This window comes from Anomaloglossus baeobatrachus, chromosome 7 (assembly GCF_048569485.1).
Source record: "Anomaloglossus baeobatrachus isolate aAnoBae1 chromosome 7, aAnoBae1.hap1, whole genome shotgun sequence".
NCBI classification, from domain to species: Eukaryota; Metazoa; Chordata; class Amphibia; order Anura; family Aromobatidae; genus Anomaloglossus; species Anomaloglossus baeobatrachus.
Window position 1 is genome coordinate 263,076,693 of NC_134359.1, and position 26,004 is coordinate 263,102,696.

Sequence of the window (26,004 nt, forward strand, 5' to 3'; positions counted from 1 at the left end):
ACCTGTAGATGCAGGGCCCTGTCCCTGATGATACTCAGTCTCCTGTCCGTCAGAATCCCACAGGGGCTGCGGAGGGAGCCCGGTCCCAGTGCCTGGATGACCGGATAGGATCCCACTTCTCCCAGAGCCCCTAAAGGATGGGGAAGGAAAACGGCATGTGGCTCCGGCCTGTGTACCCGCAATGGGTACCTCAACCTTAACAACACCGCCGACTTAGTGGGGTGAGAAGGGAGCATGCCGGGAGCCCTGTTAGGGCCCTCTTTTCTTCCATCCGATATAATCAGCAGCTGCTGCTGACTAAAAATGGGAGCATGAGTGGATGTGTGCCTCCTTCAACACAAAGCATAAAACTGATGGGCCCGTGATGCACGGGAGGGTGTATAGGCAGAGGGGAGGGGTTACACTTTTTAAAGTGTAATACTTTGTGTGGCCTCCGGAGGCAGAAGCTATACACCCAATTGTCTGGGTCTCCCAATGGAGCGACAAAGAAAAAATCTGTTTGGAGGGCTGGAAGAGAATTCTATCCTGTAGCCGTGAGATATGATGTGTCTCACCCACTGATCGGAGACTTGCTTTAACCAAGCGTCGCCAAAGTGGGAGAGCCTGCCACCGACTAAGGACGTGGTTGGAGCGGGCCGAGAGTGATGAGGAAGCTGCCTTAGTGGCAGAACCTCCTGCGGTCTTCTGCGGACGCGCTTTTGGGCGCCAGTTGGATTTCTGATCCTTGGCTGAGTTAGCGGACGAGGCGGAAGGCTTAGAGGATGACCAGTTGGAGGAACGAAAGGAACGAAACCTCGATTGATTCCTACCCTGGGCGGGTTTCCTGGTCTTGGTTTGTGGCATGGAAGTACTCTTCCCGCCAGTAGCTTCTTCAATGATTTCATCCAGCTGTTCACCAAACAGCCGTGAACCAGCAAAAGGGAGCCCAGCAAGAAACTTCTTGGAAGAAGCATCTGACTTCCACTCTCGAAGCCACAAAATCCTGCGGATAACAAAAGAATTAGCTGAAGCCACCGCAGTGCGGTGAGCAGCCTCTAGCATGGCAGACATGGCATAAGATAAAAAAGCTGAAGCCTGAGCAGTTAAGGTAACCATCTCCGGCATAGATTCCTTGGTGAGGGAATGCATCTCCTCTAGAGAAGCAGAGAAGGCTTTGAGAGCCCACACTGCTGCAAAAGTCGGGGAAAACGCGGCCCCCGCAGCTTCATACACAGATTTGGCCAGAAGGTCAATCTGACGGTCAGTGGAATCCTTAAGTGAGGTGCCGTCAGCCACCGACACAACGGCCCGGGATGAGAGCCTAGACACCGGGGGGGTCTACCTTTGGGGAGTGAGACCACTCCTTGACCACCTCAGGTGGAAATGGAAACCGGTCATCAGAACTACGCTTTGGAAAGCGTTTGTCAGGGCAGGCCCTGGGTTTGGTCACAGCGGTCTGAAGACTGGAGTGGTTAAAGAACACACTCTTCACTCTGTTAGGCGAGGTAAACTGATGTTTTTCTGCCAAAGAGAGTTGCTCCTCTGACACTGGCGGATTGAGATCCAGTACAGAATTAATAGAAGCAATCAAATCACTAAGGTCCGAGTCACCCTCAGAGAAATCGATGGGATACATAGCCTCCGAGCCCCCAGTGAGGGCATCCTCCTCATCTTGAGAGTCAGCTCTTGAGGCAGAGCCGTGGGATGGGGAGGGGGAGGAAACCCTGCGCCTTCTCTTAGAAGGACGGGGTCTGGGATCAGATGATGAATCCTCCGTGAGCTCTGATGGACGGAGGTCAGAGGATAGGAGTCCTCTGTCAAGAGTATTAGAGGCACCCTGTGAGGGGGGCTGATGCATATTCATCAAAGACCTGTTCAAAAGTTCCATGGACTCAGCAAATGACTGGGATATGGACCTAGAAAAGGACTCTACCCAGGCCGGGGGTTCAGTCACAGGTGCAGCAGCAGCCTGAGAGACCACTGGGGGTGAGGCTCCAGGCTGTGGCACCGCCAAGTTAGAGCAACCATCACAGTGTGGATAAATGCTCGGCTCAGGCAGCAGGAGCTTACATGCAGTGCATGCAGCATAAAGCTTTGGAGCCTTGCTCCTTGTGTGAGACATGCTGCTGGAGTGGGGGCTTTGCAGAGAATGAACCCCAGGGAGAATATACAGAGGTCCACACCCGGAGACCGGCTGTGGCTTACCAGACCGCTGAGCGCGGTGTTGTGTGCCCTCCAGATCCCGAAGCCCGGTCCCCCAGTGCGCAGCACCTCAGCAGAGATGCAGAATGCAGGATGTCCCAGAGCAGAGTGAACTCTGCCTGAGAAATGGCCGCCGGAGCGAAGAGAGGGGGCGGGACTAGGGGCGTTCCTATTAAAGAGCGGGAACTGGAGGGCTATAGAGACCTGCAGGGAAGGAGGGACGCCTCAGCAGTGGGGAGTGTCCCTCCCCTGTGTAGAACGGCCGCCGGGAGGAGCTGAACCTGTCCCTCTGCATGAGTGACATGCGAGGGCAGGAAAACGAAACTAAGCCTCCGGCGAAGTCAGGGCCTAAATTTAATCGGCGAGGCCGACAAGCAGGCACCATCGGCGCGGTTCTCAGGCAAAAGCTGGAGAACCCGCCGGAAAAGTTAAAAACAATCACATACAGCATACTCTCCCCATACAATAAAGAACCGGGACCCCCAACATAAACGTCTCAGGTACTTAGCTGCTGAGACGCAGGGCCATGTCCCCGGGGATGAGTGCTCCGGTCCAACAGAATCCTCAAGGGGCTGTGGATGGAGACCGGACTCCTGCCAGGCATGGAGACCGTGCTGGCTCCCACTTCAAGCCAGAGTCCAGAAGGGATGGTGAAGGAGCACGGCATGTAAGGCTTCAGCCTTGTAAATCAACCTTAACAACACCGCCGACACAGTGGGGTGAGAAGGGACATGCCGGGAGTCCAGACATGGACCCGCTTTTCTTCAAACTCTTTCCAAAAGTCAAACAATCAGATGAGAATGCATGTGTGGATGTATGCCTCCTGACACAAAGCGATAAACTGGCTGGGACTGGCTCACCAGGGGGTGTATAAGCTCAGAGGGAGGAGCTACACTTTTAAGTGTAGTACTTTGTGTGTCCTCCGGAGGCAGAAGCTAAACACCCATGGTCTGGGTCTCCCAAAGGAACGATAAAAAGAGAATTTTGTTTACTTACCGTAAAGAAGGGAATTTTGTTTACTTACCGTAAATTCCTTTTCTTCTAGCTCCAATTGGGAGACCCAGACAATTGGGTGTATAGCTATGCCTCCGGAGGCCACACAAAGTATTACACTAAAAGTGTAAAGCCCCTCCCCTTCAGCCTATACACCCCCCGTGCTGCCACGGGCTCATCAGTTTTGGTGCAAAAGCCCGAAGGAGGAAAAAATTATAAACTGGTTTAAAGTAAATTCAATCCGAAGGAATATCGGAGAACTGAAACCATTTAACATGAACAACATGTGTATACAAAAACAGGGGCGGGTGCTGGGTCTCCCAATTGGAGCTAGAAGAAAAGGAATTTACGGTAAGTAAACAAAATTCCCTTCTTCTTTGTCGCTCCTTATTGGGAGACCCAGACAATTGGGACGTCCAAAAGCAGTCCCTGGGTGGGTAAATAATACCTCATAATAGAGCCGTAACGGCTCCGTCCTACAGGTGGGCAACTGCCGCCTGAAGGACTCGCCTACCTAGGCTGGCATCTGCCGAAGCATAGGTATGCACCTGATAGTGTTTCGTGAAAGTGTGCAGGCTCGACCAGGTAGCTGCCTGACACACTGCTGAGCCGTAGCCTGGTGTCGCAAGGCCCAGGACGCTCCCATGGCCCTGGTAGAATGGGCCTTCAGTCCTGAGGGAACCGGAAGCCCCGAGGAACGGTAAGCTTCGAGAATTGGTTCCTTGATCCACCGAGCCAGGGTTGACTTGGAAGCTTGTGTCGCTTTACGCTGGCCAGCGACAAGGACAAAGAGTGCATCCGAGCGGCGCAGGGGCGCCGTACGAGAAATGTATAGTCTGAGTGCTCTCACCAGATCTAACAAGTGCAAATCCTTTTCACATTGGTGAACTGGATGAGGACAAAACGAGGGTAAGGAGATGTCCTGATTGAGACGAAAGGACAGAAAAGTGGGCAAGGCAAATGGCCAGGGAGAAAACCCCTGAGCAGAGCACCACGACAGGAATATTTTCCACGTCCTGTGGTAGATCTTGGCGGACGTTGGTTTCCTAGCCTGTCTCATAGTGGCAATGACCTCTTGAGATAATCCTGAAGACGCTAGGATCCAGGACTCAATGGCCACACAGTCAGGTTGAGGGCCGCAGAATTCTGATGGAAAAACGGCCCTTGAGACAGCAAATCTGGTCGGTCTGGCAGTGCCCACGGTTGGCCGACCGTGAGATGCCACAGATCCGGGTACCACGACCTCCTCGGCCAGTCTGGAGCGACGAGGATGACGCGGCGGCAGTCGGCCCTTATCTTGCGTAACACTCTGGGCAACAGTGCCAGAGGAGGAAACACATAAGGAAGCCGAAACTGCGACCAATCCTGAACTAAGGCGTCTGCCGCCAGAGCTCTGTGATCTTGAGATCGAGCCATGAATGTTGGGACCTTGTTGTTGTGCCGTGACGCCATTAGGTCGACGTCCGGCATCCCCCAGCGGCAACAGATCTCCTGAAACACGTCCGGGTGAAGGGACCATTCCCCTGCGTCCATGCCCTGGCGACTGAGAAAGTCTGCTTCCCAGTTTTCTACGCCCGGGATGTGAACTGCGGATATGGTGGATGCTGTGGCTTCCACCCACAGCAGAATCCGCCGGACTTCCTGGAAGGCTTGCCGACTGCGTGTCCCACCTTGGTGGTTGATGTAAGCCACCGCTGTGGAGTTGTCCGACTGAATTCGGATCTGCTTGCCTTCCAGCCACTGCTGGAACGCTTTTAGGGCAAGATACACTGCCCTGATCTCCAGAACATTGATCTGAAGTGAGGACTCTTGCTGAGTCCACGTACCCTGAGCCCTGTGGTGGAGAAAAACTGCTCCCCACCCTGACAGACTCGCGTCCGTCGTGACCACCGCCCAGGATGGGGGTAGGAAGGTTTTCCCCTTCGATAATGAGGTGGGAAGAAGCCACCACCGAAGGGAAGCTTTGGTTGCCTGAGAGAGGGAGACGTTCCTGTCTAGGGACGTCGGCATCCTGTCCCACTTGCGTAGGATGTCCCATTGAAGTGGACGCAGGTGAAACTGCGCGAAAGGGACTGCTTCCATTGCTGCCACCATCTTCCCCAGGAAGTGCATGAGGCGCCTCAAGGGGTGTGACCGACCTTGAAGGAGAGATTGCACCCCTGTCTGTAGTGAACGCTGTTTGTCCAGCGGAAGCTTCACTATCGCTGGAAGAGTATGAAACTCCATGCCAAGATATGTCAGCGATTGGACCGGTGTCAGATTTGACTTTGGAAAATTGATGATCCACCCGAAACTCTGGAGAATCTCCAGAGTAACGTTGAGGCTGTGTTGGCATGCCTCTTGAGAGGGTGCCTTGACCAGCAGATCGTCTAAGTAAGGTATCACTGAGTGACCCTGAGAGTGGAGGACCGCAACTACTGTAGCCATGACTTTGGTGAAAACCCTTGGGGCTGTCGCCAGGCCGAACGGCAGTGCCGCGAACTGAAGGTGTTCGTCTCCTATGGCGAAGCGCAAGAAGCGCTGATGCTCTGGAGCAATTGGTACGTGGAGATAAGCATCCTTGATATCGATCGATGCTAGGAAATCTCCTTGGGACATTGAGGCGATGACGGAGCGGAGGGATTCCATCCGGAACCGCCTGGTCCTTACGTGTTTGTTGAGCAGTTTTAGGTCCAAAACAGGACGGAAGGACCCGTCCTTCTTTGGAACCACAAACAGGTTGGAGTAGAAACCGTGACCCTGTTGCTGAAGAGGAACCGGGACCACCACTCCTTCTGCCTTCAGAATGCCCACCGCCTGCAGAAGAGCCTCGGCTCGCTCGGGAGGCGGAGATGTTCTGAAGAATCGAGTCGGAGGACGAGAGCTGAACTCTATCCTGTAACCGTGAGACAAAATGTCTCTCACCCAACGGTCTTTTACTTGTGGCAGCCAGGTGTCGCAAAAGCGGGAGAGCCTGCCACCGACCGAGGATGCGGTGTGAGGAGGCCGTAAGTCATGAGGAAGCCGCCTTAGTAGCGGCACCTCCGGCGGTCTTTTTAGGGCGTGATTTAGACCGCCATGCGTCGGAGTTCCTCTGATCCTTCTGCGGCCTTTTGGACGAGGAGAATTGGGACCTGCCCGCACCCCGAAAGGACCGAAACCTCGACTGTCCCCTCCTCTGTTGGGGTGTTTTTGGTTTGGCCTGGGGTAAGGATGTTTCCTTTCCCTTGGATTGTTTGATGATTTCATCCAATCTCTCACCAAACAAACGGTCGCCAGAAAATGGCAATCCAGTTAAGCACTTTTTGGAAGCCGAATCTGCCTTCCATTCCCGCAGCCACAAGGCCCTGCGTATTGCCACCGAATTGTCGGCTGCAACCGCCGTACGGCTCGCAGAGTCCAGGACAGCATTAATAGCGTAGGACGCAAATGCCGACGTTTGAGAGGTTATGGACGCCACCTGCGGCGCAGACGTACGTGTGAGTGCGTCAATTTGCGCCTGACCAGCTGAGATAGCTTGGAGTGCCCATACGGCTGCGAATGCTGGAGCAAAAGACGCGCCGATAGCTTCATAGATGGATTTCAACCAGAGCTCCATCTGTCTGTCAGTGGCATCCTTGAGTGAAGCTCCATCTTCCACTGCAACTATGGATCTAGCCGCAAGTCTGGAGATTGGAGGATCCACCTTGGGACACTGAGTCCAGCCCTTGACCACGTCAGGGGGGAAAGGGTAACGTGTATCCTTAAGGCGCTTGGAAAAACGCTTATCTGGACAAGCTCGGTGTTTCTGGACTGCCTCTCTGAAGTCAGAGTGGTCCAGAAACATACTCTTTGTACGCTTGGGAAACCTGAAACGGAATTTCTCCTGCTGAGAGGCTGACTCCTCCACTGGAGGAGCTGAGGGAGAAATATCCAACATTTCATTGATGGACGCAATAAGATCATTCACTATGGCGTCCCCATCAGGAGTATCAAGGTTGAGAGCGGCTTCAGGATCAGAATCCTGATCAGCTACCTCCGCTTCATCATACAGAGAGTCCTCTCGCTGAGACCCTGAACATTGTGATGATGTCGAGGGGATATCATAGCGAGCTCGCTTAATCGGTCTGGGGCTGCGGTCCGTGTCAGAGACCTCACCCTGGGATCCATGAGACACCCCGGGAGGACATTGCTGTTCCAACTGAGGGGGACCAGGGGGCAATGATTCCACAGTGCCCCTGGCTTGAGATGCCGGCCTGGACTGCAAGGCTTCTAATATCTTAGCCATAGTCTCAGAAAGTCTTTCAGTAAAAACTGCAAACTCCGTCCCTGTCACCTGGACAGTGTTAACAGGTGGTTCTCCCTGGGCCACCCTTAGCAGAGGCTCCGGCTGAGAAAGTGCCACAGGGGCCGAGCATTGCACACAATGAGGGTCAGTGGAACCTGCCGGCAGTATAGCCGTACATGCTGCACAGGCAGCATAGCAAGTCTGTGCTTTGGCACCCTTGCTATTTGTGGACGACATGCTGTTGTCTCCTCTGAGCAATACAGGAGGGTATATAGACAAAAATCAACAGTGCACCATACAGTGTAAAGTATAGTCTATAATCATATAATCTATAAGTACACTTCTGCACTAGTGGGGCCAGCACCACAGGTGCTGCTTACCGCCTGCGCAAAGCGGTTGTGTGGGCACCAGAAATCCTGCCTGGGTCTCCCTGAGCTTGTCTCTCCTCTCCAGCGTTAGCAGAGCTTAGAGGAATGGCTGCCGGCGTCCTGAGGAGAGGAGGGAGCCGTGGGCGTGACCCAGAAAAGTGCGGGAACTGGTGCCCCACTGTGCAGAGTGAGGGGGGTGGAGTATGCAAAGCATGCTCCAGCCCTCAGTGCTGCCGTCCTGTACAGCGTCCCGCCCTTCCCCTGATTGGCAGGGCTGGGGGCGGGAAGAAAACGAGACTAGGCCGCAAAAGCCGGGGACTCGAGTTATAAGCGCGGCCGCCGTATAAGCGCGGTCGGCGCGGAAGTCCCCGGCGCACTAACAGTCCCAGCCGCGCCGCAGTGATAACCATGGCAGCGGCGGTCAGCGCGGCAGTCCCCCTACACGAACACACTCAGCGACGCTGAAGTGTGTAATGGCACAAACGCAGTCAGCGCTGCTGTCCCCGGTGCACTAGCACACCCAGCAATGCTGGAGTGTTGCTGTGCGCGGTCCCCACGGGGACACAGAGTACCTCAAAGTAGCAGGGCCAGACGCCACCTTGTCCCTGAACGATACTCGGCTCCTATCCAGCATGGTCCTCAGGAGCTGTGGATGGAGCACGGTCTCCTGTGCCTGGAGACCGAAAGGATCCCACTTCACCCAGAGCCCTAATTGAGGGATGGGGAAGGAAAGCAGCATGTGGGCTCCAGCCTCCGTACCCGCAATGGATACCTCAACCTTAACAACACCTCCGACAAGAGTGGGGTGAGAAGGGAGCATGCTGGGGGCCCTGTTATGGGCCCTCTTTTCTTCCATCCGACATAGTCAGCAGCTGCTGCTGACTAAGCTGTGGAGCTATGCGTGCATGTCTGACCTCCTTCGCACAAAGCATAAAAACTGATGAGCCCGTGGCAGCACGGGGGGTGTATAGGCTGAAGGGGAGGGGCTTTACACTTTTAGTGTAATACTTTGTGTGGCCTCCGGAGGCATAGCTATACACCCAATTGTCTGGGTCTCCCAATAAGGAGCGACAAAGAAAAGAGAATTTTGTTTACTTACCGTAAATTCTTTTTCTTATAGTTCCGACATGGGAGACCCAAACCATGGGTGTATAGCTTCTGCCTCCGGAGGACACACAAAGTACTACACTCAAACGTGTAGCTCCTCCCTCCGGGCTATATACACCCCCTGGATGACAATCTACCCAGTTCAGTGCAAAAGCTGAAGGAGGACATCCACCCATAAGTAGAGATAGAGTAAAACTCGGAATAACCGTAACTCTGACTACTAACAACAGCCGGTGAAACACACGGAACAAAAAAACTGCCAACAGGCAACAGGGAGGGTGCTGGGTCTCCCATGTCGGAACTATAAGAAAAAGAATTTACGGTAAGTAAACAAAATTCTCTTTTTCTTTATCGTTCCTTATGGGAGACCCAAACCATGGGACGTTCCAAAGCAGTCCATGGGTGGGAATAAACCAACTGAGAAGTAGGCAAAACCTAACTTCACAAATGGGCGACAGCCGCCTGAAGAATGTGTCTGCCCAAGCTCGCATCTGCCGAAGTATGAGCATGCACTTGGTAGTGCTTCGAAAAAGTGTGCAGACTGGACCACGTGGCAGCCTGACAAACCTGCTGAGCCGTAGCTTGGTGCCAGAAAGCCCAGGAGGCACCGACCGCTCTGGTCGAGTGCGCCTTAATCCCTGGCGGGGGAGGCACCTGAGAACACTGGTAGGCATCGGTGATAGCCGACCTGATCCAACGAGCTAGGGTCGGTTTAGAAGCAGCGAGACCCTTGCGCTGACCAGTGGTTAGCACAAAAAGTGAGGTGCACCACCTAAAAACGGCGGTGCGTGACACATAGATTCGGAGCGCTCGCACCAAATCCAAGGTATGCAACGCCTTTTCAAAGCGATGCACAGGGGCCGGACAAAGAGAAGGCAATGAAATGTCCTGGTTAAGGTGGAAAGGAGACACCACCTTAGGGAGAAAGTCCGGAGACGGACGAAGAACCACCTTGTCTTGGTGAAACACCAAAAAGGGGGATTCCGAAGAGAGCGCAGCCAAATCAGAAACTCTCCTGAGAGACGTTATGGCTACTAGAAAAACAACCTTCTGTGAAAGTCGAAACAAGGGAACCTCCCTGAGAGGCTCAAAGGGGGGTTTCTGTAAGGCCATGAGGACCAGATTAAGGTCCCAGGGATCCAAGGGCCGCCGGTAAGGAGGAATGATGTGAGATGCGCCCTGCATGAAAGTGCGCACCTGAGCCAGTCGGGCGATACGCCGCTGGAACAATACCGACAGAGCCGACACCTGTCCCTTGAGGGAATTGAGGGACAGCCCTAGCTGTAGACCGGACTGTAGAAAAGACAGGATGGTCGGCAAGGAGAACGGCCAAGGAGCATGGCCGGAAGAACGACACCAGGACAGGAAAATCCTCCAAGTCCTGTGGTAAATCTTGGCCGAGGAAGACTTCCGAGCCTGAGTCATGGTGGAGATGACCTCAGAGGGAATGCCTGAAGCCGTTAGGATCCAGGACTCAAGAGCCACGCCGTCAATCTGAGAGCCGCAGAATTCTGGCGGAAGAACGGACCTTGAGAGAGAAGGTCTGGGCGGTCCGGGAGATGCCACGGCACCTCTACGGACAGACGGAGCAGGTCTGGGTACCAAGCTCGCCTGGGCCAGTCCGGAGCAATGAGAATGACTCGACGGCCCTCCATTCTGATCTTGCGCAGAACCCTGGGCAAGAGCACTAGAGGGGGAAACACATAGGCCAGACGGAACTGAGACCAATCTTGAACCAGTGCGTCTGCTGCGAAGGCTTGAGGATCGTGGGAGCGAGCCACGTAAGCCGGAACTTTGTTGTTGTGCCGGGATGCCATTAGGTCCACTTCCGGAGTGCCCCACTTGCGGCAGATTGATCTGAACACTGACGGGTGCAGGGACCACTCGCCGCTGTCCACGGTTTGACGGCTGAGGTAGTCGGCCTCCCAGTTTTCCACGCCTGGGATGTGGACTGCCGACATGGTGGACTTGGAGTCCTCCGTCCACTGGAGGATTCGAGAGATCCGCTTGTCCCAACAGCGGAGAATGTCCAGCTGCAGGGGACGCAGATGGAACTGAGCAAAGGGGACCGCTTCCATGGACGCCACCATCTGACCCAGCACCTGCATGAGGTGTCTGATGGAATGACGGCGGTGCCTCAGCAGAGAGCGCACCGCCAGACGAAGGGACTGCTGTTTGACTAAGAGCAACTTGACAAGTGCCGGCAGAGTCTCGAATTGCATCCCTAGGTACAAAAGCACCTGGGTCGGGGTCAGAGTGGACTTGGGCAGGTTGACAAGCCACCCGAACTGAACTAGCGTGGCGAGAGTGAGAGAGACACTCCGCTGGCAGTCTGCACTGGATGAGGCCTTGACTAGAAGGTCGTCCAGGTAAGGAATCACTGCCAACCCCTGGAGGTGCAGGACCGCAACCACTGCTGCCATGACCTTGGTGAATACTCGAGGGGCCGTGGTTAAGCCGAAGGGGAGAGCCACGAATTGGAAATGTTCCTCTCCGATCGCAAAGCGTAGCCAACGCTGGTGTGAAACCGCAATAGGCACATGCAGATAGGCATCTCTGATGTCGATGGATGCCAGAAAATCTCCTTGGGTCATTGAGGCAATGACCGATCTCAGAGATTCCATGCGAAAATGCCGCACCTGAACATGCTTGTTGAGAAGCTTGAGATCCAGGATGGGTCGGAAGGAACCGTCCTTCTTGGGGACTAGAAAGAGGTTTGAGTAGAAACCGCTGAACCGTTCCCGGGCGGGAACCGGAACAATTACACCGTTGGCCTGCAGGGATGCCACGGCCTGAGAAAAGGCGGCGGCTTTGGAGCAGGGGGGGGTGGACAGAAAAAATCTGTTTGGCGGGCTGGAAACAAATTCTATCCTGTAGCCGTGGGAGATGATATCCCGCACCCACTGATCGGAGACGTGTTGCAACCACACGTCGCCAAAGTGGGAGAGCCTGCCACCGACCAAGGACGTTGCTGGCGCGGCCGGATAGTCACGAGGAGGCCGCCTTAGTGGCAGCGGCTCCTCCGGTCTTTTGAGGACGCGGCTTGGCGCGCCAGTTGGATTTACGATCCTTGGCTGCGGTAGTGGACGAGGCCGAGGGCTTAGAGGAAGACCAGTTAGAGGAACGAAAGGAACGAAACCTCGATTGGTTCCTGCCCTGGATAGGTTTCTTGGCTTTAGCTTGTGGCAAGGAAGTACTCTTCCCGCCAGTAGCTTCCTTAATTATGTCATCCAGCTGTTCCCCAAACAGCCGGGACCCAGTAAAAGGGAGACTCGCAAGATACTTCTTAGAGGAAGCGTCTGCTTTCCACTCACGAAGCCACAAGATCCTTCGGATCGCGAGGGAGTTAGCGGAAGCCACCGCCGTGCGGTGAGAAGCCTCCAGGATGGCAGACATGGCGTAGGATGCAAAAGCCGAAGCTTGAGAAGTTAAGGCATCCATCTCAGGAATAGAGTCCCTGGAGAGGGAATGAATCTCCGCCAGAGAGGCAGAGATTGCCTTAAGAGCCCACACTGCTGCAAAAGACGGAGAGAACGAGGCTCCTGCCGCCTCATATACAGACTTGGCCAGAAGGTCAACCTGGCGGTCAGTGGGATCCTTAAGAGAAGTGCCATCAGCCACAGCTACGACTGTGCGGGCTGAGATCCTGGACACCGGAGGGTCTACCTTTGGGGACTGGGCCCAGTCCTTAACCACCTCCGGTGGAAAAGGAAAACGGTCATCTGAACTACGCTTCGGAAAACGTTTGTCAGGACAGGCTCTGGGCTTGTTAACAGTGGTGCGAAAGCTGGAGTGGTTAAAAAAAATACTCCTAGGTTTCTTAGGAGAGGTAAACTGGTGTACCTCTATCAGAGAGGGTTGTTCCTCTGACTCTTGTGGGTTGAGGTTCAGTACGGAGTTAATGGACGCAATCAAGTCACTAACATCCGCATCACCCTCAGACAAGTCAATGGGGTACATAGAGGCAGCGTCTGAGCCCACAGTAAACGAATCCTCCTCGCCCTGCACCTCGGCTTGTGAATCAGAGCCGTGGGACGAGGAAGGAGAAGGTTCCCTGCGTCTCCGTTTAGGGGGACGGGGGTCCTAGGACATGCTCTGAGGGCTCTGCAGAGCTCGGAGCCGCAGAGACACCCTGAGAGGGGGGCTGATGCATAGACAGCAGTGTCCGGGACAGCTGCCCCATGGAGTCGGCAAAAGACTTGGAAATAGCTTGTGAAAAGGAAGCTACCCAAGCCGGGGGTTCAGCCACCGGGGCCAGAGCAGCCGGAGGGACCCCTGAGGAGGCTCCAGGCTGAGACACAAACATGTTAGCACAGGCATCACAATGTGGGTATGTGCTTGGCTCTGGCAGAATGAGCTTACACGCAGTGCATATAGCGTACATGTTTGCAGCCTTGCTCCTAGTGACAGACATGCTGCTGAGGTGGAAGCTCTGCAGCCAGAATACACTCCTGTAGAATGCCTGAGAGTGTAATAAAAGTCCCCAACCGAAGGTTGTGGCTTACCAGCCCGCTCTCTCTGTGTGCCCTCCGGATTCCACCGCTCAAAGACCCTGTAAGCGTCAGCCTTCCTGTCAGGAAAGAGCGTCTCACAGTATGCAGCTGCAGCATCCAGTGCCTTCCAGTGCAAGAACGCTGAGAAAATGGCGCTGGGAGAAGGAGGGGGGGCGTGTATAAGCCCAAGAGCGGGAAAAACGGAGGGCAGAGAGATACAGGGAGAGAAACAGGGGAGGGAACATCTCCCCAGAGAGGAGTGCCCTCCCCTCTGCTGGTCGGGCGGTGGGCGGCGCTGTATGCAAAACATGCAGAGAAGCCGAAAACGAAACTAGGCCCAAACTGAAGCCGGGGCCTAGATTTTAAAATGCGGCCGACGAGCAGGCACCTTCGGCGTGGTTCTCAGGGAAAACCCCCAGAACCGGCCGGAATTAACAGTAACGCTAAAGCACATACTGTCCCCCAAATAAAAGTACCCGGGAACCCTGAAAAAAACGTCTCAATACTTAGCTTTTGAGACGCAGGGCCATGTCCCTGAGTGGGGGTTAACGCTCCTTCCAGCAGGGACCAGACAGGGCTGCGGATGGAGACCGGCCTTCTGCAAGCAGAGAGGACCGTGGAGGCTCCCACTTCAAACAGAGCCTCGACAGAGGATGTGAAGGAGCGCGGCATGTGAAGGCTCCAGCCTTATAAAGTCAACCTTAACAGCACCCGACAGAGTGGGGTGTGAAGGGACATGCCGGGAGTCCAGACTGGACCCGCTTTTCTTCCAAATCTTTAAAAATTAAAATAAAAATGAAAAAAAAAATATCAGAGAATGCAAGTGTGTGATCCTCCTGAAACACAAAGCATTGAACTGGGTAGATTGTCATCCAGGGGGTGTATATAGCCCGGAAGGAGGAGCTACACGTTTGAGTGTAGTACTTTGTGTGTCCTCCGGAGGCAGAAGCTATACACCCATGGTTTGGGTCTCCCATAAGGAACGATAAAGAAATTCTTTTTCTTATAGTTCCGTATTGGGAGACCCAGACATTGGGTGTATAGCTTCTGCCTCCGGAGGACACACAAAGTACTACACTAAAAAGTGTAGCTCCTCCCTCTGAGCATATACACCCCCTGGATAACCAGATCTAGCCAGTTTAGTGCAAAAGCTGAAGGAGAATAGCCACCCACAAGTAAAGATAGAGCAAGAACCGGAACAACCGGAGCCTCTGTCTACAACAATAGCCGGTGATAACACGCGGAACAAGAAACTGCCAACAGGCAACAGGGAGGGTGCTGGGTCTCCCAATACGGAACTATAAGAAAAAGAATTTACGGTAAGTAACAAAATTCTCTTTTTCTTTATCGTTCCTATGGGAGACCCAGACATTGGGACGTCTCAAAGCAGTCCATAGGTGGGAATAAACAGAAAACTGAGAAGTAGGCGGAACCTAACTTCACAAATGGGAGACAGCCGCCTGAAGGATGCGTCTGCCCAAGCTGGCATCTGCCGAAGCATGAGCATGCACTTGGTAGTGCTTTGAAAAGGTATGCAGACTAGTCCAAGTGGCAGCCTGACAGACCTGCTGAGCCGTAGCCTGGTGCCTGAAAGCCCAAGAGGCACCGACAGCTCTGGTCGAGTGTGCCTTGATCCCCGGCGGGGGAGGCACCTGAGTGCACTGGTAGGCATCGGAAATGGCCGACCTAATCCAACGAGCTAAGGTCGGCTTAGAAGCCGAGAGGCCCTTACGCCGACCTGTGGTAAGCACAAAAAGAGAGGTGCACCGCCTAAGAACAGCGGTGCGAGACACATAGATCCGGAGCGCCCGCACCAGATCCAGAGTATGCAACGCTTTTTCAAAGCGATGAACAGGAGCCGGACAAAAGGAAGGCAGGGAAATGTCTTGGTTAAGGTGGAAAGGAGAAACCACCTTAGGGAGAAAGTCCGGAGTCGGACGGAGAACCACCTTGTCTTGATGAAAAACCAAAAAAGGTGACTCCGAAGAGAGCGCAGCCAAATCAGAGACTCTCCTGAGGGAAGTTATGGCCACTAGAAAGACCACTTTCTGTGAAAGAGGAGACAAAGAAACCTCCCTAAGAGGCTCAAAGGGGGGTTTCTGCAAGGCCGTGAGGACCAGATTGAGGTCCCAGGGATCCAAGGGCCGCCGGTAAGGCGGAATGATGTGAGACGCGCCCTGCATGAAGGTGCGCACCTGAGCCAGCCGGGCGATACGCCGCTGGAACAACACTGACAGAGCCGAGACTTGTCCCTTGAGGGAATTGAGGGATAGTCCTAGCTGCAGACCGGACTGTAGAAAGGACAGAAGGGTCGGCAAGGAAAAAGGCCAAGGAGCATGGCCGGAAGAGCGACACCTGGACAGGAAAATTCTCCAGGTCCTGTGATAGATTTTGGCCGAGGAAGACTTCCGAGCCAGAGTCATAGTGGAGATGACTTCAGGAGGAATACCAGAAGCCGTCAAGATCCAGGACTCAAGAGCCACGCTGTCAATCTGAGAGCCGCAGAATTCTGGCGGAAAAACTGACCTTGTGAGAGAAGGTCTGGACGGTCCGGAAGATGCCACGGCACCTCTACGGACAGATGGAGCAGGTCTGGGTACCAAGCTCGCCTGGGCCAGTCCGGAGCAATGAGGATGACCAGACGGCCCTCCATTCTGATCTTGCGCAGAACTCTGGGCAAGAGAGCTAGAGGGGGAAACACGTAAGACAGACGAAACTGGGACCAATCTTGAACCAGAGCGTCCGCTGCAAAGGCCTGAGGATCGTGGGAGCGAGCCACGTAAACTGGAACCTTGTTGTTGTGCCGGGATGCCATTAGATCCACTTCCGGAGTGCCCCACTTGCGGCAGATTGACGATGCAGGGACCACTCGCCACTGTCCACGGTTTGACGGCTGAGATAATCTGCTTCCCAGTTTTCCACGCTTGGGATGTGGACTGCGGATATGGTGGACTTGGAGTCCTCCGTCCATTGAAGGATGCGTTGAACCTCCAACATTGCCAGGCGGCTGCGTGTCCCGCCTTGGTGATTGATGTAGGCAACCGCTGTCGCGTTGTCTGACTGGACTCGGATGTGCTTGCCCGCCAAAAGGTGGTGAAAGGCTAGGAGAGCTAGAAGCACAGCTCTGGTTTACAGCACATTGAACGAGAGGGCTGATTCGGACGGAGTCCAAGTGCCCTGTGCTCGGTGGTGGAGACATACCGCTCCCCAGCCGAATAGACTGGCATCCGTGGTGAGGATCACCCAGGACGGGGCCAGGAAGGAGCGTCCCTGAGACAGAGAGAGGGGCCGAAGCCACCACTGAAGGGAGCTCCTGGTCTGTGGCGACAGAGCCACTAACCTGTGCAAGAAGGAAGTCCGCTTATCCCAACAGCGGAGAATGTCGAGCTGCAGAGGACGCAGATGGAACTGGGCAAAGGGAACAGCCTCCATTGACGCCACCATCTGACCCAGCACCTGCATTAGGTGCCTGATGGAATGACGGCGGGGCCTCAGCAGAGAGCGCACCGCCAGATGGAGGGACTGCTGTTTGACTAAGGGCAGCTTCACAAGTGCCGGCAGAGTCTCGAATTGCATCCCTAGGTACGTGAGCCTCTGGGTCGGAGTCAGAGTGGATTTGGGCAGATTGACAAGCCACCCGAATTGGACTAGAGTGGCGAGAGTGAGCGAGACACTCCGCTGACAGTCTGCGCTGGATGAAGCCTTGACTAGAAGGTCGTCCAGGTAAGAAATCACTGCCAACTCCTGGAGGTGCAGAACCGCAACCACTGCTGCCATGACCTTAGTGAATACTCGAGGGGCCGTGGCTAACCCGAAGGGGAGAGCCACGAATTGGAAATGTTCCTCTCCGATTGCAAAACGTAGCCAACGCTGGTGTGAAACTGCAATTGGCACATGCAGATAGGCATCTCTGATGTCGATGGATGCCAGGAAATCTCCTTGGGTCATTGAGGCAATGACTGATCGCAGAGACTCCATGCGAAAATGCCGCACCTGAACATGCTTGTTGAGAAGCTTGATTTCCAGGATGGGCCGGAAGGAACCGTCCTTTTTGGGGACTAGGAAGAGATTTGAGTAGAAACCTCTGAACCGTTCCCGGGCGGGAACCGGTACAATTACTCCGTTGGCCTGCAAGGATGCCACGGCCTGAGAGAAGGCGGCGGCCTTGGAGCAGGGGGGAGTGGACAGAAAAAATCTGTTTGGCGGGCTGGAAGAGAATTCTATCCTGTAGCCGTGGGAGATGATATCCCGCACCCACTGATCGGAGACGTGTTGAAACCACACGTCGCCAAAGTGGGAGAGCCTGCCACCGACTAAGGACGTTGCTGGCGCGGCCAGATAGTCAAGAGGAGGCTGCCTTAGTAGCAGCAGCTCCTGCGGTCTTCTGTGGACGCGCCTTTGTGCGCCAGTTGGGTTTTTGGTCCTTGGCTGAGTTAGTGGACGAGGCCGAGGGCTTAGAGGATGACCAGTTGGAGGAACGAAAGGAACGAAACCTCGACTGGTTCCTGCCCTGGACAGGTTTCCTGGTTTTAGTTTGTGGCATGGAAGTACTCTTCCCGCCAGTAGCTTCCTTAATAATTTCATCCAGTTGTTCACTGAATAGCCTGGATCCAGCAAAAGGGAGCCCAGCAAGGTACTTCTTTGAAGAAGCATCTGCCTTCCACTCTCGAAGCCACAAGATCCTGCAAATAGCGAGGGAATTAGCCGAAGCCACCGCAGTGCGGTGAGAAGCCTCCAGCATGGCAGACATGGCATAGGATGAAAAAGCTGAAGCTTGGGAAGTTAAGGCAACAATTTCGGGCATAGATTCCCTGGTGAGGGAATGCATCTCCTCTAGAGAAGCAGAGATGTCTTTGAGAGCCCACACGGCTGCAAAAGATGGGGAGAACGAGGCCCCTGCCGCCTCATATACAGATTTGGCCAGAAGGTCAACCTGGCGGTGAGTGGAATCCGTAAGAGAGGTGCCATCAGCCACTGATACAACTGTCCGGGCTGAGAGTCTAGACACCGGAGGGTCTACCTTTGGTGAATGAGCCCACTCCTTGACCACCTCAGGTGGAAAGGGAAAACGGTCATCAGAACCACGCTTTGGGAAGCGTTTGTCAGGACAGGCCCTAGGCTTGGTCACAGTGGCCTGAAAACTGGAGTGGTTAAAGAACACACTCCTTGTCCTCTTAGGCAAGGTAAACTGGTGCTTTTCTGCCAGAGAGGGTTGCTCCTCTGATACTGGCGGATCGAGGTCCAGTACAGAATTAATGGACGCAATCAAATCACTAACATCTGAGTCACTTTCGGACAGATCAATGGGGCACATGGAGGTAGCCTCCGAGCCCCCAGTAACGGCATCCTCCTCGTCCTGCGAGTCAGCTCTTGAATCAGAGCCGCGGGACGAGGAAGGAGAGGGAGCCCTGCGTCTCCTCTTAGGAGGACGGGGTCTGGGACCAGATGAAGAATCCTCTGTGAGCTCCGCTGAGAGGGCCCTAGCAGCAGAGGCGCCCTGAGAAGGGGGCTGATGCATGTTCAGCAAAGTCCGGGACAGCTGTCCCATGGAGTCGGCAAAAGACTGGGAGATTGACCTAGAGAAGGATTCTACCCAAGCCAGGGGTTCAGCCACCGGAGCCGGAGCAGCCGGAGGGACCACTGTGGGTGCGATTCCAGGCTGAGGCATTGTCAGGTTAGAACAGGCATCACAATGTGGATATGTGCTCGGTTCAGGCAGAACGAGCTTACATGCAGTGCATATTGAGTACAGCCTTGCTCCTCGTGTGAGACATGCTGCTGAAGTGGGGGCTCTGAGCCAGAATGACCCCCAGAGAGTATATAAGCAGGTCCACAACTGGAGGTTGTGGCTTACCAGACCGTTTGTGTGCCCTCCAGATCCCACAGCCCGGACCCCCAAGCAGCTTAGCAGGGATGCTGCAGCCAGCGCCGATCGCAGAGAGAAACGCTGATAAAATGGCGCCGGAGCGAGGAGAGGGGGCGGGACCTGCTCTGACAGCGGGATCTGGAGGGCCAAGGAGATTTACAGGGGAGGGGACATGTACCCAGTGAGGAATGTCCCTCCCCTGTGCCGAACGGCCGCTGGGCGGAGCCGCACTGTCCCTCTGCATGATTGACATGCAAGGGCAGTGAAATCGAAAGTAGGCCTCCGGCGAAGCCGGGGCCTAAATTTAAGCGATGCGGCCGGCGCGCAGGCACCATCGGCGCGGTTCTCAGGCGACAACCAGAGAACTGGCCGGAAATGTCAGAACAGTTACACAGCACACTCTCCCCAACAATAAAATACAAGGGACCCCCCGAATATAAACGTCTCAGATACTTAGCTTGCTGAGACGCAGGGTTCCAAGTCCCTGGGGATGAGTGCTCCGTCCAGCAGGATCCTGAATGGCTGCGGATGGAGACCGGCCTCCTGAAAAGCAAGGAGAACCGTGCTGGCTCCCACTTCAAGCCAGAGCCCGAGGGATGGTGAAGGAGCGCGGCATGTAAGGCTCCAGCCTTGGAATCAACCTTAACAACACCGCCGACACAGTGGGGTGAGAAGGGACATGCCGGGAGTCCAGGCTTGGACCCGCTTTTCTTCAAAAACTTTCCAAAAATGAAAAATCAGATGAGAATTTATGTGTGGATGTATGCCTCCTGAACACAAAGCGATAAACTGGCTAGATCTGGTTATCCAGGGGGTGTATATGCTCAGAGGGAGGAGCTACACTTTTTAGTGTAGTACTTTGTGTGTCCTCCGGAGGCAGAAGCTATACACCCAATGTCTGGGTCTCCCATAGGAACGATAAAGAAAGTAAAAGTGCATTGTTAGGGTTTTTTTGGGTTGTTTTTAAAACATTACATTTTTATTAAAGTATAAAGTCATATATTACATCATATACGCAGCAATAACTATGCATTGTCAGTTCTCATCATTAACAAAATGATGACTGAACAACTGATGCGGATCGTCTGATTGGCTGCTGAGCAATCATCTTCACATCCAGGGTATGTTCCAGGACAAATACTTTAATGTTTCAATAGGTTAGAGGAAGCTTGGAACATTACTATTTTTCGAACACAAAAAAAAACAAACAAAAACCCCAACACGGACAATAAAAATGGACGCACGGACACTGATAAAAATATGTCCGATTTTTTTTATCTGCATGACAAAAGCGGACACCTTAACGAGGCATTATAGTAGTGATTCCTATAAAGGAGCATATGTCAGATATAACATATTTCCAACATTGGTAGAAAAATCAAAACGTGCAGCCAAGGTCATACCCTGGAGGAAGCTGGATGTTTTCTGGATGGTGGTAGGTGCAGAGGTTCAATACGGCATCAAGGAGCTGAATCCGCTCTATTTTGAGGACTTCCAAGTCTACAATGCAAATAAATAAGGAAAATCCATATTAAGTTGATATATACAGTACAGACCAAAAGTTTGGACACACCTCTCATCTCTAGAACAACTGTTAAGAGGAGTCTTTGTGCATCAGGCCTTCATGTTAAAATAGCTGCTAGGAAACCCCTGCTAAGGACAGGCAACAAGCAGAAGAGACTTGTTTGGGCTAAAGAACACAAGGAATGGACATTAGACCAGTGGAAATCTGTGCTTCGGTCTGATGAGTCCAAATTTGAGATCTTTGGATCCAACCACCGTGTCTTTGGTGTCTTTGTAGAAAAGGTGAACGGATGGACACTACATGGCTGGTTCCCACCGTGAAGCATGGAGGAGGAGGTGTGATGGTGTGGGAGTGCTTTGCTGGTGACACTGTTGGGGATTTATTCAAAAGTGAAGGCATACTGAACCAGCATGGCTACCACAGCATCTTGCAGTGGCATGCTGTTCCATCTGGTTTGCATTTAGTTGGATCATCATTTATTTTTCAACAGGACAATGACCCCAAACACACCTCCAGGCTGTGTAAGGGCTATTTGACCAAGAAGGAGAGTGATGGGGTGCTACGCCAGATGACCTGGCCTCCACAGACACCAGACCTGAACCCAATCGAGATGGTTTGGGGTGAGCTGGACCGCAGAGTGAAGGCAAAAGGGGCAACAAGTGCTAAGCATCTCTGGGAACTCCTTCAAGACTGTTGGAAAACCATTTCCGGTGACTACCTCTTGAAGCCCATCAAGAGAATGCCAAGAGTGTGCAAAGCAGTAACCAAAGCAAAAGGTGGCTACTTTGAAGAACCTAGAATATAAGACATATTTTCAGTTGTTTCACACTTTTTTAAGTTTTTCATTCCACGTTTTAATTCATAGTTTTGATGCCTTCAATGTGAATCTACATTTTTATAGTATCGATGAATCATTTGCGGTGCCGCGCAGAGGAGCTGTCTACACTACACCAATGGATGACGCAGCCAATCAGATGCAAGGAGGTGATGTCGCTGTATGATGTCACCTCCTTGATTCTGATTGGTCGGCGGCAGCCATTAGTATGGTGCTCAGAGCTTCTCTGAGCGGGACCGTAAATGATTCAACTGTACTATAAAACCCTGCCTGCCGGAACCCGCAAACAGCAGGTATGTGCCCACGATCAGGACTTCAGAAATCCCATCCCCTCTGCTTGTACTGTACAACCCAGCGCTCTGGATGCAGCTGAAACATACTGCCTCCAAAACGCTGCCAACACTGAACAGCACGCAGCCTAATAGGAGGGAATAGAGGAAAGGTGAGAAGAATTTTTTTTTCGTTTGTGAAGAGCCGCATAATAGAGGACAAGGTTTAGGGCACAAGGATGGGGCAGAGTACTACAAGGATGGGGCAGAGTACTACAAGGATGGGGCAGAGTACTACAAGGATGGGGCAGAGTACTACAAGGATGGGGCAGAGTACTACAAGGATGGGGCAGAGTTCTACAAGGATGGGCAGAGTACTACAAGGATGGGCAGAGTACTACAGGGATGGGCAGAGTACTACAGGGATGGGCACAATACTACAGGGATGGGCACAATACTACAGGGATGGGCACAATACTACAAGGATGGGCACAATACTACAGAGATGGGCACAATACTACAGAGATGGGCACAATACTACAGGGATGGGCACAATACCACAAGGATGGGCACAATACCACAGGGATGGGCACAATACCACAGGGATGGGCACAATACCACAGGGATGGGCACAATACCACAGGGATGGGCACAATACCACAGGGATGGGCACAATACCACAGGGATGGGCACAATACCACAAGGATGGGCACAATACCACAAGGATGGGCACAATACCACAAGGATGGGCACAATACCACAAGGATGGGCACAATACCACAAGGATGGGCACAATACCACAAGGATGGGCACAATACCACAAGGATGGGCACAATACTACAAGGATGGGCACAATACAACAAGGATGGGCACAATACTACAGGGCCCAAGGATGAGCACAATACTACAGGGCACAAGTATGGACAATACTACAGGGCACAAGGATGGGAGACATTACTACAAGGCACAAAGATATGCACATTACTCAAGGTACAAAGAAGGTGCACATTACAATAAGGCACAAGGATGGGAGACATTACTACAGGGGACAAGATGGGGACATTACTGCAGGGCACAAGGATGGTGAGATTGCTACAGTATGGGGGACATAACTACAGGGCACAAGGATGTGCATAGTATACAGGACACAAGGGGGACATTACTACAAGATGTTGGCTAAGATGACTGTATGATGCTGCTAATTGTAAAACAATATTAGAAGGGAATAAAATGTAAAAAAAACCCCAAAAATATTCAAAATAAACCATGACTTTTTTTGCCATTAAAAATTACACACACACGCACACGCACACACACGCGGACACACGCAAGCACACGCAAGCACACGCAAGCACACATATATATCTATCTAAACAAAAGGGTGCAAATTTGTTATAATCAAGCAAAAAATGTTCAAAATAGTGATCCACGGGTGTATAAAAAACATGGTATCAATAAAAATGTTACTTTGTCCTCCAAAGAATACGGCCCCCTCAATTTTTTTTTTTTCTTATGTGCGGCCCATTCCCCCAGCTGAGTTTATGACCCCTGGTCTACATAATGTGGTGGGTGCTATATACCGTCGGCCTGCACAGCTGCCGCCCTTTTCACCAGGTGATCGGCGAGCTCCATGGCATCGGCTGGACCGAGAGGGAGGTCACGCGACAGACCAATGACCAGGATACGCATCAAGGTGTCTTCTAGAAGTGGCACTTCAGAGCACAGACGAAGGAAGAAGCTGGACAATAAGAAGGCAACGAGTCAATAAGAGCAGAGAGATGAAGACAGAATTCTTGGACACAGATGCACATTTAAAGGGCTATTTTCATCTTCGCAGATGATTTTTGTAAGATGGTGTTGGTAAAAACTAGCACTTTTGCAATTTTTTGCTAATTAACCCCCTTTAAAAATCCATGCCATGCACATCAGGAGTCGCGTCCCTGCCTTTGATGTGGGCTCACACGCCGAGCCCGCGTCTTTCCCTGCAGATGAAGGCTGAATCATTCAGCTTTCATTTACCTCAGGTGGAGCGGTGGGCTGCCCGCGGCTGTTAATCTGTTAAATGCTGCTTTCAATCCATGACAGTGGGATTTAACATTCGCTGGCGGGGGGAGGGGGCACTATTCAAGCCCCTGATCAGCGCGCCAGAGACACGATCTTGGGACACCTATGAGTTTTCATGACAGCTAGGGCTCTGCTGAAGACCCCGTGTCTGTCATCTCAGTACTCCTGTGAAAGCCAGCCTGTGGCCAGTGTTCATAGGAGACTGGGATTTCTTCTATAGACAGCAAAGTTGTGGCATTGCTGTATATAGAATCCTTCATCACTTACTTGCGGTCACTTTCGGGCGGCCAGTTGTCCCATTTGTAATACGTTTCAGGTTGCTCGGTGAAGAGAACTTTGTGCAAGCTGCAAAGCAAAAATGGGAAAAAAAAAAGAAGAGGAAAATGGATAAGCAAAGAAGAAAAGAGGCATCTGACTGGGTTTCTCAAAACATTTGTTAAAAAGTAAACCTGTACCCATCCGGCTGTCCGATTTCCTAGGACCTTACTAGTGTGTTAATAGAGGAAGGTGTCTGTTGAGGAATCTCATCAAATATCCAATACTACAAGGAGTGTCCCTGGAGGACTGGCCACATTTATGCATTTCATGGATGGACAGCCCCTTGTGCTTAAACAGGTATTCCCATCTCAAGCTCTCATCCCAATATGTAGTAGGTGTAATAATAATAATAGTGTGACACCTCACGGAGCAGAAGATAGGAGCTTACCTCCGTAGCTTGTATACCTGTCGCCGGGCCAGTGGTTTGTAGAAGTTGTGGCCTGACCCGGGTCCGTGGCCCCGTGGTGCACAGTAAAGGGAGGCTAGCAAAGATTGTTCCTGGAGAGGTAGTCACCGGTTACGGTGGTGACTGGGGTCCCAGCCTCCTCCGCTGCGGACCCTTCCTCCGACCTTTCCTCCTCCAGGAGTGGAACGGATGATGTCGACTACGCCACCTATGGTGTGCGGCCAGGGATAAGGCCGCCGCTGCATGGTGACTCGCAGGGGGAGATGTTGGGGGTATAGCAGGGATGATATCCCTCCCCACAGGCGGAGTGCCCCCCGAGAGGGAGAACGGGGAACTGGGAATCTCCAGATCACATGCAGATAGTATCAGAGTCACTGGGTTGTGGGTTTCAGATCTTGCTTACTCACAGTTCTTTTATATTCTGCAATGACTGTCATTTCCAGGCAGGGCAGAGGTAAAGTCCGGTACAGCATCCTGTGGGCATTCTCCCCCTGTGCTCTTGTGTGGTGGTCCCCTCCTTGTCTATGGAGCTCTTGGGACCCATTACTCTGCCACCCGAAGCTGCAGGGATCTATACTTCATGCCGGCTAGCCAACTCTCCCATTCCAGGTCTCTGCAGGCTAATGGACCTGGAGCCACCTAACTGGCGCTGTTCGCTCTCTCAGCTTAGGGGTCCTCAGCCATCCACTCGCCCGGTCCCAGGTAAGGAAAGGGTGTATAAACCGGTCTGGACTTGGTGGTTCCACTGCTCTGCCTCCCTGAGAGAGATCATAAAACAGGGAGAGGAATACGGGTGTAAGCCACGCTAAAACCACAGAATCCAGAAGATTTTACATAAATCCTTTTATTATCATAAGTCTACGCGTTTCAGAGATATAACCATCTCCTTCTTCAGGACAAGGGAAATCCTACATCGGTATCAGCCATGCAAGGCTTATATATAGGAGTCCACATCTGACACTTCTATATATAAGCCTTATATGGCTGATACCGATGTAGGATTTCCCTTGTCCTGAAGAAGGAGATGGTTATATCTCTGAAACGCGTAGACTTATGCTAATAAAGGGATTTATTTAAATCTTCTGGATTCTGTGGTTTTAGCGCGGCATACACCCGTATTCCTCTCCCCGTTTTATGATACTATTAATTTTCGGGGCCACTGCTGACTACCACCGTTACCTGTGCAGAAAGGAGTTGTGACTGGCACAACCCCACCAGGTGAGCGCGTTTTTAGCACTAGACAAAAAAGAGAATTTTGTTACTTACCGTAAATTCTTTTTCTTATAGTTCCGTCTTGGGAGACCCAGACCTTGGGTGTTAAGCTTCTGCCTCT

At 52.7% G+C, this 26,004-nt stretch overlaps 1 protein-coding gene across 1 annotated transcript in view; it reads right to left on the minus strand.

The window, feature by feature from the left end:
• Positions 1–26,004, minus strand: part of INTS1 (integrator complex subunit 1) — a 293,595-nt gene that overhangs the window by 184,561 nt on the left and 83,030 nt on the right. Inside the window, exons 12-14 of the mRNA XM_075319760.1 lie at positions 24,215–24,292; positions 23,464–23,621; positions 20,658–20,754 (exon numbers count right to left, since the gene is read on the minus strand). Coding sequence (XP_075175875.1) covers positions 20,658–20,754; positions 23,464–23,621; positions 24,215–24,292 — 333 coding nt within the window. The remainder of the gene's footprint in view (positions 1–20,657; positions 20,755–23,463; positions 23,622–24,214; positions 24,293–26,004) is intronic.